General features: G+C 36.4%; 1 protein-coding gene across 3 annotated transcripts in view; it reads left to right on the forward strand.

Annotated features, from left to right (window-relative positions):
- Positions 1–15,063, forward strand: part of RELN (reelin) — a 508,320-nt gene that overhangs the window by 334,172 nt on the left and 159,085 nt on the right. For all 3 annotated transcript variants that reach the window (XM_003896435.5, XM_017957037.3, XM_003896436.5), the window contains exons 18-20: positions 575–808; positions 1,486–1,647; positions 6,755–6,991. In XM_003896435.5, the coding sequence (XP_003896484.1) occupies positions 575–808; positions 1,486–1,647; positions 6,755–6,991 (633 nt within the window). The remainder of the gene's footprint in view (positions 1–574; positions 809–1,485; positions 1,648–6,754; positions 6,992–15,063) is intronic.

Here is a 15,063-nt window from a genome sequence, read left to right on the forward strand (position 1 = left end):
AGTGCTGCTAAGGATGTCTATCTAGGTCAAGGGTGTACATATTCCCTTTATACATTTGAAATAGTTAAAGATGGATTCATTTTCCAATAGTTTCTAAATATTTAATTCCTATCACAAGCATAACATGTATTTTAACATTTGTTCTTAGAAAAAATTTATTCTGGGTATCTTATTAGAAGTGCTTTATGCTGTTTCTTTTATAAATGTAATGAGCATTATGAATAAAATTGTATACATAAACCTTTTACAGATATTTTACGTTGGAAATGTGTATGAACATAGATGTATTTTAGATAAACTGCTGGTACTGGTTGAAGGTACTGGTTGAAGCTGAATTGCTGTTTTAATTGTAGGCTTTTTATGGCAGGGCTGCGCAAAGACTGTATTTGTCTGGAATATTTACAGTCAATTAGCCCTTATCAAATCTTCAGATTCAGTAGTCTCCAAAGACTAATGAGCCTCGTTTACCATTCAATGAAATCCTAGCCTCTGGACTTACTCCTCCCCAAAGTAGATTCGAGAATCTCCAAAACAGCCAACAGTTTAAGATTTAATTTCACCATATTTCTTTCAGGTGTGACCCTGGATTTTCTGGCCCAGCTTGTGAGATGGCATCCCAGACATTCCCAATGTTTATTTCTGAAAGCTTTGGCAGTTCTAGGCTCTCCTCTTACCATAACTTTTACTCTATCCGTGGTGCTGAAGTCAGCTTTGGTTGTGGTGTCTTGGCCAGCGGTAAGGCCCTGGTTTTCAACAAAGATGGGCGGCGTCAGCTAATTACATCCTTCCTTGACAGCTCACAATCCAGGTGAGTGAAGGCAGGGGAGAATACATACAAAAGCCAGATACTAATGTTGAATTTAGTTATATGATCCATTTTTATTTCTTATATTTTTTCTGATAGACATCTTCTCATTTTTAACCAGGGTTGTAGGGAGCTTACAGTTTATTGACAGTTAATTTGCCCTAGTTTTTAGTAAATTAGGAGGCCCACCAATGACTTGGATATTAATGACTGACTAGGTTTTTTAAAATATGAAATGTTAGCATCATAACTATGTTCTTAAGCCAAGAGCTAGTTAATTATTTATGTAGTTTTATTTATTTGACAGCTTGCAGAGGCTGATTAGATTTACTGTACAACTTCCCTTCCCCCAGTGTCTAATAAATAATGCAGTAAAGAAGTGATTGGCATTTTAAGTGTATGTACACAAGTACATAGTATACAAATGTGCATAAACATCCAGTTATATTTTTATGGATCTATCTGTATATAAAATATGTATATCGACATGTACATGAATATCTACACATACTCATACATCTCACAATGAAATTACTTACATTTCTTAAAAGAGGGATGAGTGGAAACATTTAATTTGGGAGTAGTTCACTTAAATCAGTTTGAAATTCCTTAAAGACCAAAATGAACATTATGATTAAAAATGTTTATGCATACACTAATTATAGACAATTTGTGTCTAGGTTTCTGCAGTTCACACTGAGACTGGGGAGCAAATCTGTTCTGAGCACATGCAGAGCCCCTGACCAGCCTGGTGAAGGAGTTCTGTTGCATTATTCTTATGATAATGGGATAACTTGGAAACTCCTGGAGCACTATTCATATCTCAGCTATCATGAGCCCAGGTATGTTGGAAAGCTTTTGGAAAAATGGTTGCAGAGTGATATCTCCCTCCTGGGGAAATCATAATTCAAATGGTATAAAATTCTAGATATTTTTCCATTGACAGATGGAGCGGACAAAGATTGATGTGTCTTGCAATGAAAAACTACCAAGCCGACCCATTCGTTTATCCCACTGACTTCTGATCATTTGAAGGAATTTATTGTCATATTTTTAAATATGCATCTAACGGAAATATTTCAATGCTTGTAAAAGAGAAAAGTAGGCTGGGCGTGGTAGCTCATGCCTGTAATCCCAGCAGTTTGGGAGGCCGAGGCAGGTGGATCACAAGGTCAGGAGATTGAGACCATCCTGGTCAATGTGGTGAAACCCTGTCTCTACTAAAAACACGCAAATAAGCTGGGTGTGGTGGCGCGCAGCTGTAGTCCCAGCTACTCAGGAGGCTCAGGCAGGAGAATTGCTTGAACCCGGCAGGCAGAGATTGCAGTGAGCTGAGACTGCATCATTGCACTCCAGCCTGGCAACAGAGTGAGACTCCGTCTCAAAAAAAAAAAAGAGAGAAAAGTAATTAACACTATTACACAGGATTTTAATATGGCACTAAATTATAAATGCTGTTGATAAATACTAGTGATATATTTTAATATGTTGGAATAAATTATATGATGTAATATATATCGTATAACCAATATGTTATTAAGATTTACATGTAATATAATTAAGTAATGAATACAGAGAAATTTTTTAGCATGTATAGTGTCTCTGGCAAAAATGGGATGTTAGGGTTTATTTAAAGCCCTTTCTTCGGACCATTTCTATTTTTCTTTAGTGTATAGATTTCATCATATATAGTATCAGTTGTCAGATTTAAGTCTTACTTGAAGCTGGGCTATCTTTCATTGTTGGCAGATTAGTAACACAATTAATGGTACAATTTCAGGTGTGTCTGAAAGATCCTTTCGCCTCCTAAACACTTATTGAGCTACTCACTGAAATTCCTGTAAAAATATCAAGGGATTAAGGTTTAAAGTTAAAATTCCATCAGAGTAGTTAATACTGTGGCTTACATTCACAGTCACATATAAATGGACTAATATTCCATTTCACTTCCTGGAAGTATATTTTAATCATGAGGAGATGAGAAAGAGAGAAAGCTTTGGACACGGAAGTTTGCATTGGCACCCTGGAAAAAAGACAGGGTTAAGGAAAGTAAGAGAGGGGGACTGAGGATAGATATATTTTATATATTTTACAGTTTTGCCTAGACCTGCCCCTATATTTAAGTATTTGCAAATAGATGAGAACTTTTATTTTCATAGAAAATGAAGTAGCATGTAACAGATAATGATTAACATCTATTATAACTTATAAATGTTATACATTCTAAAATTTTAAAGATGCACCAACTGTGTTGGGTATTTTCCCTGTATAGGTAAAAATCTAGTGCTAAACTCAACTTTCTTACTAAGTAGAGACACATGAATCCTATAAAAACCTTTCATAGACTCTCCATAGTAACCATTAAAAGAAAATTAAACAAAAATCAAGGTAATGATGATGAAAGCATGAAGAAAATATCACAACCCTAAGTTGGCCTAAAGCACAATTTTTTCTAACAAAGATGGACAGCTGCAACATTCAGTAATCAATCTATATCATGAAATTTAATTAATCTTTGTTGATATGAAAAATAATTATACATTTAATGTGCTATTGCAAAGGCACGTTTAATCTTGCCTGCCATTTGACAGCAACATTTTTCTTTTAAGAATCAAGGTGGCTTTTCAGTATTAGATATGTGCACGGCTTGAAAGATTAAGATCAAAGTGGAGTTTTTTTAAAAGGAGAACGTGGTAATGGTAGCAAAAACACCTTAATTTTCTCTCTCTCTCTGTGTGTGTGTGTGTGTGTGTGTGTGTGTGTGTGTGTGTATATCTGTATCTCTGTCCATGAAATTCTTCCTCCCGCCCCCTCTCTCTTACAAATATTAATAAAAGGTGACATGGCAGAAGGGGAATTTGATATATTCTAGATACTAAATTATATTTTATATGATAAATAATACAAACCATGTAAATTCTTCATAAGAAAGTTAAATATATCTTGATGCCTTTAGCCATTTGCTATATTTCCTTCAGTATAAATTGCTGCCTGTAACTGCTGTGAATTCCATACTGTTTCTTCATGCCATGGTTGTTCAAAAATGAAGTGTGATTCATAAATTAGACGTGCTAGTTGGCTAACCACTATTACTCCTTGACTATTTTAAATAATTTGCTTGTCTATGATTCATTCAGTAAATAAAAGAACTCTATCTGCTTGTTATTAATAAAAATTTAATATATCTAAGTTAGTCTTTTAATTCCAACTGACTAGAATGTCTTGTGAACTAATTGGTATTTTTATTAATGTAAAATTATGTATCGCTGGTGAGACTAAAATTATTCTAGCTTTCGTCTTAATCATAGGGCTTGTTTTTACTCTAAGATTATTATGAAGTCTAATCTTAGTTTATTTTTATGTCTTGATTATTATATTTGATCTCCTCTTTGTTCTATCATGTCATCCAATTCCATAGTGTATATCATTGTAAAACATTTTTTAAACAATTTGATCTTTATATTTGATCTCCTCTTTGTTTCTGTGTGCCACCCAATTCAATAGTACATATTGCTATAAAACATTAAAAAAATAAATCTATGAGGTTAGGACCTACAAACAAAAGGAAGATTGAGGTAGAAAGTTGACTTAAGTCTCTGTGTTCTCCTCTAGGAATATTCTGATCAGACAGTTCCACAGCTATTCTAACCAGCCACTATAATTTGCAAAGAGTGGTGAAATCACCAGGAACTCCTCCTGTACCCAAAGATATGATGTAGAAGTTAAGAACAAGGCTCTAGAGCCAAGTTACCCAGATCCAAATCCTGGCATTAGCACTTAGAGTCTGCTTAACCTTAAAGGGATTATTTAACCTCCTTGTGCCTCTGTACTCACATCTCTATCAGGCATATACTGATAATACGTACTATGCAGCAAAAATTTGTTGAGTCCTTATTATGTGCCAGATACTGCTCTAGGTACTAAGGCATAATAGTGAAAACCAGACAAAAAAGTTTCTCGCCCTTGCCGTAAGAATAGCATTATTCTAATTTCACAGATGAAGCTGCTGAGACACATAGAAGCCAAGTGCTTTATCTACAGTTGCAAAATCATTAACCATTAGGTGTCAGAGTGGGAACTCTGGCCCAAGAGTCTGATTACAGACCCATAGTCTTAACACCTCTGCCATGAAAATATTGGTCACTTCAGTCGCTACTATCACATTCATATACACTATTTTCCTTAAAAGTTGCCTGGCAAATTCTAGTTTCCAGTTGTTATGTTAAAAAATAATATTTATTTTCATCAGAGAGAATATTAACTGCTTTTATAATTATTAATATGAAGAAAAATTATGTTTTTAATAACAATGCTAAACAAATTATTAAATCAATGACTGATATTTTCATTGTTAAACCAATTTAAATGTAGTTTAGTTTCTTTCTATATATTATGTATTTTTATAAATATATGCATTTAATAAACAGATTCGAAAAATTAAAATGAAAATTAGTAAAATACTTAATTAACAAAACCTGACTCTTCTAATAAATTTACACTGATGAAAAATTTTACAGATTTTAAAAAGTATGTAAAACTCATAAATGTATTATAGCTATGTATTTTTAGTTTAAGAACTGTTTTTAGGGCCGGGCGCACTGACTCACACCTGTAATCCCAGTACTTTGGGAGGCCGAGGCAGGCGGATCACGAGGTCAGGAGATCGAGACCATCCTGGCTAACATGGGGAAACCCTGTCTCTACTAAAAATACAAAAATTAGCCGGGTGTGGTGGCATACGCCTGTAGTCTCAGCTACTCAGGAGGCTGAGGCAGGAGAATCACTTGAACCTGGGAGGCAGAGGTTGCAGTGAGCTGAGATCGCACCATTGCACTCCAGCCTGGGCGACAGCACAAGACTCCGTCTCAAAAAAAAAAAGTGTTTTTAAAGTTTTATTTCTGTATTTGCATATGGATTTTCCTTTATTTAGAAAATATGTTTTCTTCTATTGTAACAAGTCCTATCAGTTCTGTACTGTTTGTATAATCAATGGTGATAGTCATATTAGTCTACCCCAAATATCCATGTACAAATTATTTGAAGGAAAACTAGGTAATTATTTTTTAAATAACTTTCAATATGTAAAACAGCACATTCCCAAGAGGTGGTTTAGCATATTTCTTCACACAATAAAAATATGAAAGCCAATCCAATTTCTCAGTAAATTCAGCCTTAGATGTTGAAGTTTTAAAATAATTGCTTTCTAAGTAATTCAACTAGTCACTTGACTTGGGAAGTTTTTATTTGCTCATTAGTTTAAAAAAAAAAAAAAAAAAAAAAACTCAGCCCTTCCAGTGTGTCTTTACTGCAAGCACCTTTCCTGGTGTTTAATTGTACTTTGACGGTAACAAATATTCCCTTTGCCATTTGCTTCACATCTCACCTGTGTATGGATGCGAGCAGCATGGTACTGTGATTTATGGAGCTTTCAAGTAGATGTCATTGCAGTGGCAATTAATATATGGTTCCTGCTGCTGTGTACAATAATTGCTCCTGGAAATTAGATATTATTCTTAATTTTCTTCCCCATTTGTCAGATACAGGTTTATTGTCATAGCTGCCATGACACAGCAGATGACCTCACACACTATGATAAACTCATGGGAATAAGGAAGTATCCTGGTTCCAAACAGCCAAAACTGTAGTATGTGTAACAAGCTGCCCAAGATCCTTTACCAGACTGTGATGAATACTGTCACTTTGACCACCATGTTTATTGAGAGCTTTTTCAAAAGCAGATGAGTGAAAGCAAAGTTACATTTTGGGGTGTGTGTGGAAGATTTTGTTGGAAACAGACAGGAAACTGGACATCTCAAAGAAACATGTTTACCATCATGGGAGAACTATTTTTTAATGCTATACTTCAGGGGAAAATCTATCCCACTATAAATATTTGTGTTTTAAGATGACAAAATAATCTGAATTTTGACCCTTTTTTTTTTTCTCTAGAATAATCTCTGTAGAACTACCAGATGATGCAAGGCAGTTTGGAATTCAGTTCAGGTGGTGGCAGCCGTATCATTCTTCCCAAGGAGAAGATGTATGGGCTATTGATGAGATTATCATGACGTCTGTACTTTTCAATAGCATTAGTCTTGACTTTACCAATCTTGTGGAGGTCACTCAGTCTCTGGGATTCTACCTTGGAAATGTTCAGCCATACTGTGGCCATGACTGGACCCTTTGGTAAGGATTTCATTGTTGTTGTTGTTACAGTTTGCACTAGGAATTAGAACATGAGGATGATCTTCCAGTCTATTCAGCACTCAGCCATTTGTTGACAAGTATTTACTAAATAGGAACTACTTGAAAATAGTACTTCTGTTACGAGTATGTCTACACAAGCCTACTTGTATGTCTGCAAGTAAAATGTCTTGGGAAAGAGGACCGAAAACAAAATACTGATAGATTTAAATAAACGTAAAATTTTATGGCCGGGCATGGTGGCTCACACCTGTAATCCCAGCACTTTGGGAGATCGAGGCGGGTGGATCATGAAGTCAGGAGATCAAGACCATCCTGGCTAACAAGGTGAAAGCCCGTCTCTACTAAAAATACAAAAATTAGCCAGGTGTGGTGGTGGGCACCTGTAGTCCCAGCTACTCGGGAGGCTGAGGCAGGGGAATGGCATGAACCTGGGAGGTGGGGCTTGCAGTGAGCCAAGATCGCGCCACTGCACTCCAGCCTGGGTGACAGAGCAAGACAATGTCTCAAAAAAAAAAATTACCGTATTTATTAATCTCAAATTTTCATTTCCCACAGTTACATATTTAAAAAAACAAACAAAAAACCTCTTCAAAAAGTGTTAGTAATTAAAGTGACTGCCATATTCTCCCTCAGAGGCCCATGGGGTTCGTAATGAAACATGAAGTCACTCTAGTGACTATTTTAATAAAATTTATCATGAGTAGCTCTGTTTTCATGCTCTCTTATATAAGGCCCCAGAAGTATTTTTAGCCATGATTGGTTAACTAACATCTCCTTTTTAATCCATGTTATCAAACACTATTGGACCAGTGACTCATATAGTTAATGCCAGCGGGGTTTCAAAATTGTGGGATAGCCTAATTAAGGTACCCTTCATTTTTAGATTTTTCCTCCTGGGGTCATATGCAAATTTAATTATACAACAAACAGTAAATAATTTAATGGTGATTAGTACTTCATGTACATCAGTAGGATAATACAGCAGTGTTAACTAGGGGCAGGAGCTGGCTACTTTACGTAGGAAACTCCCAAGAGGCTTCTCGGAGGAGGCTACCTTTGTGTAGTTCACATGGTGGATATAACACATTCCACTGATTGGGAAGTGGGAGAACATGAAAGCTCCAGCCACATGAAGATCTGGAGGAAGAGAAATGCAACTACAGAAAACTTTGTGGTGCACACAGTTCCCCCAGGCGAGAGTGACCATGACATGTTCAAGGACCAGGAAGGAGGCCAGTTGTCCTGGAGACCAGGTAGTGAGGTAGTGAGTGTCAAGGAAACCAAGAGATGTGCAGAAGCCAGTTCTTTTAGGGTCTTCTAGGCCCAGAGATCCTGGACTTAAACTCAGTCCTGTGTGATTCCAAAACCCACAACCTTCACCACTGTGTATACTGCCCCTCTCTAGGTTCCATTAGGACTGGAAATATGATTGAAGAATCATTTTCTAAGAGACTTTTATTTTGTATTGAGTCATGGTCAGACCAATTTAAGTCCTTCAGATGAATCTCTCTGAAAGCTATTCACCACTGTTGCCTCCAGAGAGCATATCATAAATGACCCATCAGTGACCTTATCATAATTAGAGGTAAATTTTACACACTATTGCACAGAAAATTACCTTCGATGGGACTTGTGCATGTATAGTCAGATCTCACACACAGCAGGCTCAAATTTTAACATCAAAATGACAGCTAATGGAATGGAAGTACAGCTGGTCACTTTTGCTGCAAGCACTGTCAAACTGGATAGAATGAAATTTCTAAATTTCTATAAGACAAAGTAGGAAGGTGGTGGTTTTTGGGGTTTTTGTTTTGTTTTGTTTTGTTTTTGAGACAGAGTTTTGTTCTTGTCACCCAGGCTGGAGTGCAATGGCGCGATCTCAGCTCACTGCAACCTCTGCCTCCCGGGCTCAAGAGACACATTTTCTATTTGATAGACTCAGATGCTTGTTTTTACAGATGTTCTTTGTTAGTCCCAGAGACTTTAAAGAAAATAAAGGAATAAAGCAAATAAGGTGTAAAGATGTAGAACAAAATGAGATTTCTTAGAATTTCGTGCTTCTGAAAATTTAAATTGACCTGAATTTACAGTAATTCAAACTGATCATGTACCATAAACTCTATCCTTCAAGTTTGTGTAGAAGAGTTTTTTCCTAAGAATTTTAATATAACAAAGAGTCATATCATGAATGCAAGTCCTGTATCATGTTTACTTTCATAAGTAGTTAACATCTGCTCAGATAAATGCAAAAGTTGCTGAGCATTTTAATTTAACACTTGCATTGAATGCATGATAACAGCAGTTTAATTTCTGTGCTTTGATCAAAACCCTAAGAACAATATCCTTTCACACAAGTCTGATGAATATTCTTAACCCACCACCGCTTTAATTGGTGGAGATACATTTACTTTGTGAAAGTACAATCACAGTAATTATGGAAAAACCATAAGAAAACATAAATAATTGTACAATCCCCATGGGCACCTTGAGCAGCCCCATAGGAGTTTTATTAACAACCACATGTGAGCAATCGATTTGACTTTCTGATCGTCTCTGAAAGGAAAAGGAGTTGTCTTGGTTATGAAACAACAGAGAGTATACCCTGGCGGTGATAATGAGACTACAGAAACACATTAACCACTTTAATAAGGACATGAAAAATGCTTGCTTCTCATTAAAATGAAACAACATGGAAGATCTCAAACTGTTCCTATTTTCTTAGCCAGTGAGTCAGAATAAAACCCCTTTTAGTGACATTGTTTTCTCTCTGCCACTGTTGAGAAATACATTGTCCAAGATTTAATGTGAATTCACCTTGGGGATGTTTTTCAGAAACACTTGTTACAATATTAAAATTTAAGTGATGATATCGACCAACTATTTATTATAGTCTCTAGTCCTAAAACAAGCTGTCATTTTTTAAATGTAAAACCTTTGGAGCATATTGTCTTATGAAGTAAAAATTATTTGAGCATATTTAAGTATGCAGTCTCTGCCCTTTAATGACCTTGTTTCTCCCAAGGGAAATTTTGAAATATATATGTGGTCTTACGAATGGCTGGTGTTAAATTAATTGTTGTTGGTTTTTCTCAGCTGTGAGTTCTTTTGGTTCTCATTTTCTAACTCATGACTTTCCATGAGTGTAGATTGTCATTACTCAGAGTGTTCTTCAGGGAAAACTTGGACAATTGCTTTTTCATTAGAAGAACTACAGTCAATATGCTATAAATCACTTTCCAGCATGTCATCCTAGAGCACTTTTTTCCAGTGGAGAAACGAATTGCTTTTAATTCTTCGAATACTTTCTTCCATACGTAGTATCTGAACTCAGAACTTCTGTCTCCTTTAGGTTCTAATATTCCTTAAAACCTCTTACATATATTGTAAGATCACTAAGGGAAAAATTCTAATTGAAGTTGATTATATTGCATCTAGTACTATTAGTGATAATACCAAGGGAACATTAACATTCTTCTGGTTTATTAGATGAACATGACATTTATCTAATAAACCAGCTAGATACAACAGGTGGGAAGGACATTGCTGTCGTATTAAATTTAGAGTTTGGGTTTTAAAATGTATATAGTTAAGGCCAGGCACAGTGGCTCATGCCTGTAATCCCAGCACTTTGGGAGGCCGAGGCAGGCAGATCACCTGAGGCCAGGAATTCAAAGACCAGCCTGGCCAACATGGTGAAACCCCACGTCTACTGAAAATACAGAAACTAGCAGAGCGTGGTGGCACATGCCTGTAATCCCAGCTATTTGGCAGGTTGAGGCACAAGAATCGCTTGAACCCAGGAGGCAGAGGTTGCAGTGAGCTGAGATCATGCCACTACACTCCAGCCTGGGTGACAGAGCAAGACTGTCTCTCTAAATAAATACATAAGTGTACAATTGAGAGAGAATAGTTGTTGTAGCATTTAGAATTGGCAATTGTTTTTAGGAAATATGGTGTGGTACAAACATAGGCTTTGAGGTCATAGGCCTGAGTTCAAATTCTCACATTGCCACTTAGAAACTTGTAAAATTAAAGCCAGATAATTTTAACTAAGGAGGAATTTTGAGTATATATTTTGATGTAGCTGCTTTAGGAAGTTTACATCAAAGCAACTTTATCAAAAGAAGAAATAACTGAGTTTTGTTAGTAATGTACAACAGACATCCCTGACTTCTAGCTCCACCCAGAACTTCTACCCTTTCATCCCATCTTTGTCTTTCATTCCATTCACGAGCTAGTGCCATCCCTAACCCTTACTCCGACTCTAACCACTGCCCTATACAGCCTCACTCCATTGCCAGCCCCTAATCATGAACTATTAGTTGGGCATAGAGTGAGAACACCAGTCTTGCACATTCTTTTGTAATTTCTAGAAGGTGACATATTTTAATGATTTCTTTTTTAAATTACCAAACCTTTTCCCATATCAAAACAGTAACATCAAAAGACCACATATTCAAGGAAATTTGTTTAGCCTCTTTGAGCCTGAGTTTTTCTTTTCTTTTTCTTCGCACCTTTTTTTTTTTTCTTTATTTCTTCTATAAAAAAGAGAGGGGATACGTGTGAGCCTGGAGTTTTCATCTGTAAAATGGGAGCAATGATACTTACTCCCAAAATTGTCATAAACATTAAATGAGATGTTAGATAGCAAATACCTACCATGAGCCTGCCATTTCCATTCCCTTCACTGTCTCATTGAAAGAAAGGAAACTGGTGTCTATAAGATCCACATAATGAGCAATGTTTTTGAATTTTGAAAGCTAAAAAACATTATTTTGCCTGAGCAATACAAAAGAGCATTCTCTGAAATTTAAAGAGATCAAAATAGAAATGTTAAGAGCTTTATTGTATAAACTAGATTTGGTTGAGGGAGAAGGTTCTAGGGTTGTGCAACAGAAAGCTCATAGTGGGTATATTTATTTTTGCCAGTACTTTCCTATCTAAATGCCAATCACCATCACTATACAGATGGATTACATTCTAGGAATGCTGAATATGTTATCATAGAAAGTATTTTGTGAATGGTGAGTGATTAGGTTACTAGGAAATCCCAGACCTGAAGGATCCTAAAAGCCTGTTTATCTCATAATGTAACTGAAACACAGGTCATTTGCAATAAAAAGGTAGAAAAAAGTGCTATGACTCTACTAATAATTAAAGCAAAAATTAAGATAAGAAAAGCTATAGTTTTGTTTATCGTTAATGGTGCTTGAGGAACAGCAGATATAACTAAAAGATTTAAAGATAGACGAGACCTGTAGAAATGTTCAAAGGGCCTCTTGGGTACTTTCATGGGCATGAAAGACAGAAGGTTCCTTATGTCTAATTTTATTTTTTTAATTAAAACTTTCTTTTTTTTTTTTAACACAAGTAAATCACTGATACTAGTTATCTGTTGGTCATTTTTTAGAGAGAGAAATTTCCTAAAGTAAGTAGAGAAAGTACAAAGAAAGTAAAAGAGCAACATGAACAAAGTGAAATCAGCTATGATTTACAAAAGGCATGAGGAGGCCAGGCGCAGTGGCTCACACCTGTCATACCAATGGGAGGCCGAGGCGGGTGGACCACCTGAGGTCAGGAGTTTGAGACCAGCCTGGCCAACCTGTTGAAACCCCATCTCTACTAAAAATACAAAAAATTATCCGGGCATGGTGGCAGACGCCTATAATCCCAGCTACTTGGGAGGCTGAGGCAGAAGAATCACTTGAACCTGGGAGACGGAGGTTGCAGTGAGCCAAGATCGTGCCATCGCACTCCAGCCTGGGCAACAGACTGAAACTCCGACTTAAAAAGAAAGGCGGGGGGCATGAGGAAAAAAGGGTCACATTGAGTGGTATGTGATGATGTGATGGGAGGATCTTTGAAACCTGATTTTCCACACCAGCCCCAGGTGGCATGATCCGCCCTAGAGAGAGTAGGAAGCTAGAGGTGTAAAATGAAGAGAACAGTTGCAGTGTGGGTGCCCAAGTCAAAGGGAATTGACAAATGCGACATGTTCAGGACATTTTAAAAGTATGTGTTCATATTTCATGGGATATTTATGAACATGGACAAGCAAAAATTATTTGTTTGTATATTTTATGAGAAGCAGCAGTCACCCAGGCAAAAATCCCAGATTAAAAAGGATCCTAAAAGCATGTTTATCTCATAAGTTAAATACAGTTCATTTGGCATAAGAGCTAGAAAATAGTACCATGGCTTATTAACAATTAACCAGTACTTTAGTGTTATATTATTATATAATAATGTGACAGAACTGAATGATAGGTGAAATTTTAAGTTATACAAGATGGGCTATTTGTTAACATATGTGTAGGTTATAAGGACCATCAGGAATCCACAATAATGTGTAGTAATGGGTGACTCAAAGAGTTTGCCAAAATGACCTGAGAATGGCCATCAGAGCTCATGCTACATAAACCTGCCTCTGTAGGGACATTCAGGCCCACAGGAGGATCTGCACACAGTGAGCAAGCATTGTACCACACATTTTCAAATGAGGTCTACCTCTCCTTCTGCTACCTTTTGGTTAATTTATTGAAATAGGAATATGTGTTTAAAGAGGTTTGAATCAGAATCTTAACTACATGCAGATCTTTATTCCTTTAGACCAGTCTTAAGAAACTAGTCAGTGTTTGCCTGATACTAATTGTAAGGATTGTGTTGTTGGTAAACATGGGTGAAGGGGGAGTCAGATTAGTGCCTAAATGGAATATTAGATAGCTCTATTCCTTGGTTCACAAGGAAAAAAAATTATTGACAATCCTTTATAAAATGAATCAACCTATAGAATAACAGCCTAGTAAATTTTGTTAGGATTTTCCTTTCACGAAACATCAACCTGTAGCTTATACAGAAATTTTGTCTGTTTAAATAGTTTGTTAGCAAGCTTAGAGTATTCTTGGAATTACCTCTTACAAAGACTATTAAAATGAGCAGTAAATCAACTAATATTGTACTGCTGAAGGAAGTCAGTCCGGGTGAGATGGCTCCCAGGAGCCACCTCAACGACCATTTCACAGTAAATGATTATCTAGGAAGCTTAGCAGATAGATAGGTAAATACATTGAGTGACAAATGGAAAAGTCACTTCCTATTATTCTCAACTGCTGTGAAGAGTATTCTCAGTACTGAAGACTTTTGGTGCCTCTATAAAATTGCCAACATAATAGAATAGATTTATAAGTGACTTTCTAAGCTAGAGCCTATTTATTTAGCTTTTCCCCAATGAGGATTTCATTACCTGAAGTTTTTCATTTATTGATAGACCAATTCATACATTCAGCTATTTATTGATTGATTTACAGGCACTATTTGTACTAAAAGTGTAGCAATTAGTGTTGGAGACAAAGATAGAAAGGCCCTTTGCTTGTGAACCTTACATTCTAGAGGGAAATAACAGGTACTCAAATTCATAATCATATTCTAGACTGTGATAAGTGCTGTTAGGGTAAGAGAAATGGGGTTTTATGTGGCAGAAGTGGAGAGTGGAGCTATTTTAGGTAAGAGGGTTGGGGAAGCCCCCTTGGGAGGCATTAGAGTCTAGAATGATGAAAGAGACAACTATGTAAAAGTATGGAAAAAGAGCTGTGCAGGCAGAGGGAACAGCAAGGGCAGAGGCCCTGAGGCAGCCAAGAAACTAGATCATATAGCTTCATAGAACAGTATAAAGATGCTGGATTTTACTCTAGTGTTACAGGAATCCAGCAAATAATTTGGAGCAGGGGAGTGATGTAAACTTCCTTATGTTTAAAAAATATTTGTGGTTGCATTGTGGAGAATAGGGGTAGAAGATAATAGAAGGAGCAGTAGAAGGAGCTCAGCTAGGATGCTAGTAATGTCATCTTCATGTGCTTAGAATAGGATGGTGGCAGTGGATGAATGGACTATTTTAAAATATATATTAGAGGATGTATTAATTATCAGGACCTGCCTAAGGGATGGATTTAACGACTATATTCTAAAACTTACGCCATGTTGATGTCCGCAGGGTTAATTTTTAAGTCACGTATTTCTCCAAAGTTAGAGTTCTCTAAAAATCTTATTTTGGA

This window comes from Papio anubis, chromosome 4 (genome assembly GCF_008728515.1).
Source record: "Papio anubis isolate 15944 chromosome 4, Panubis1.0, whole genome shotgun sequence".
NCBI classification, from domain to species: Eukaryota; Metazoa; Chordata; class Mammalia; order Primates; family Cercopithecidae; genus Papio; species Papio anubis.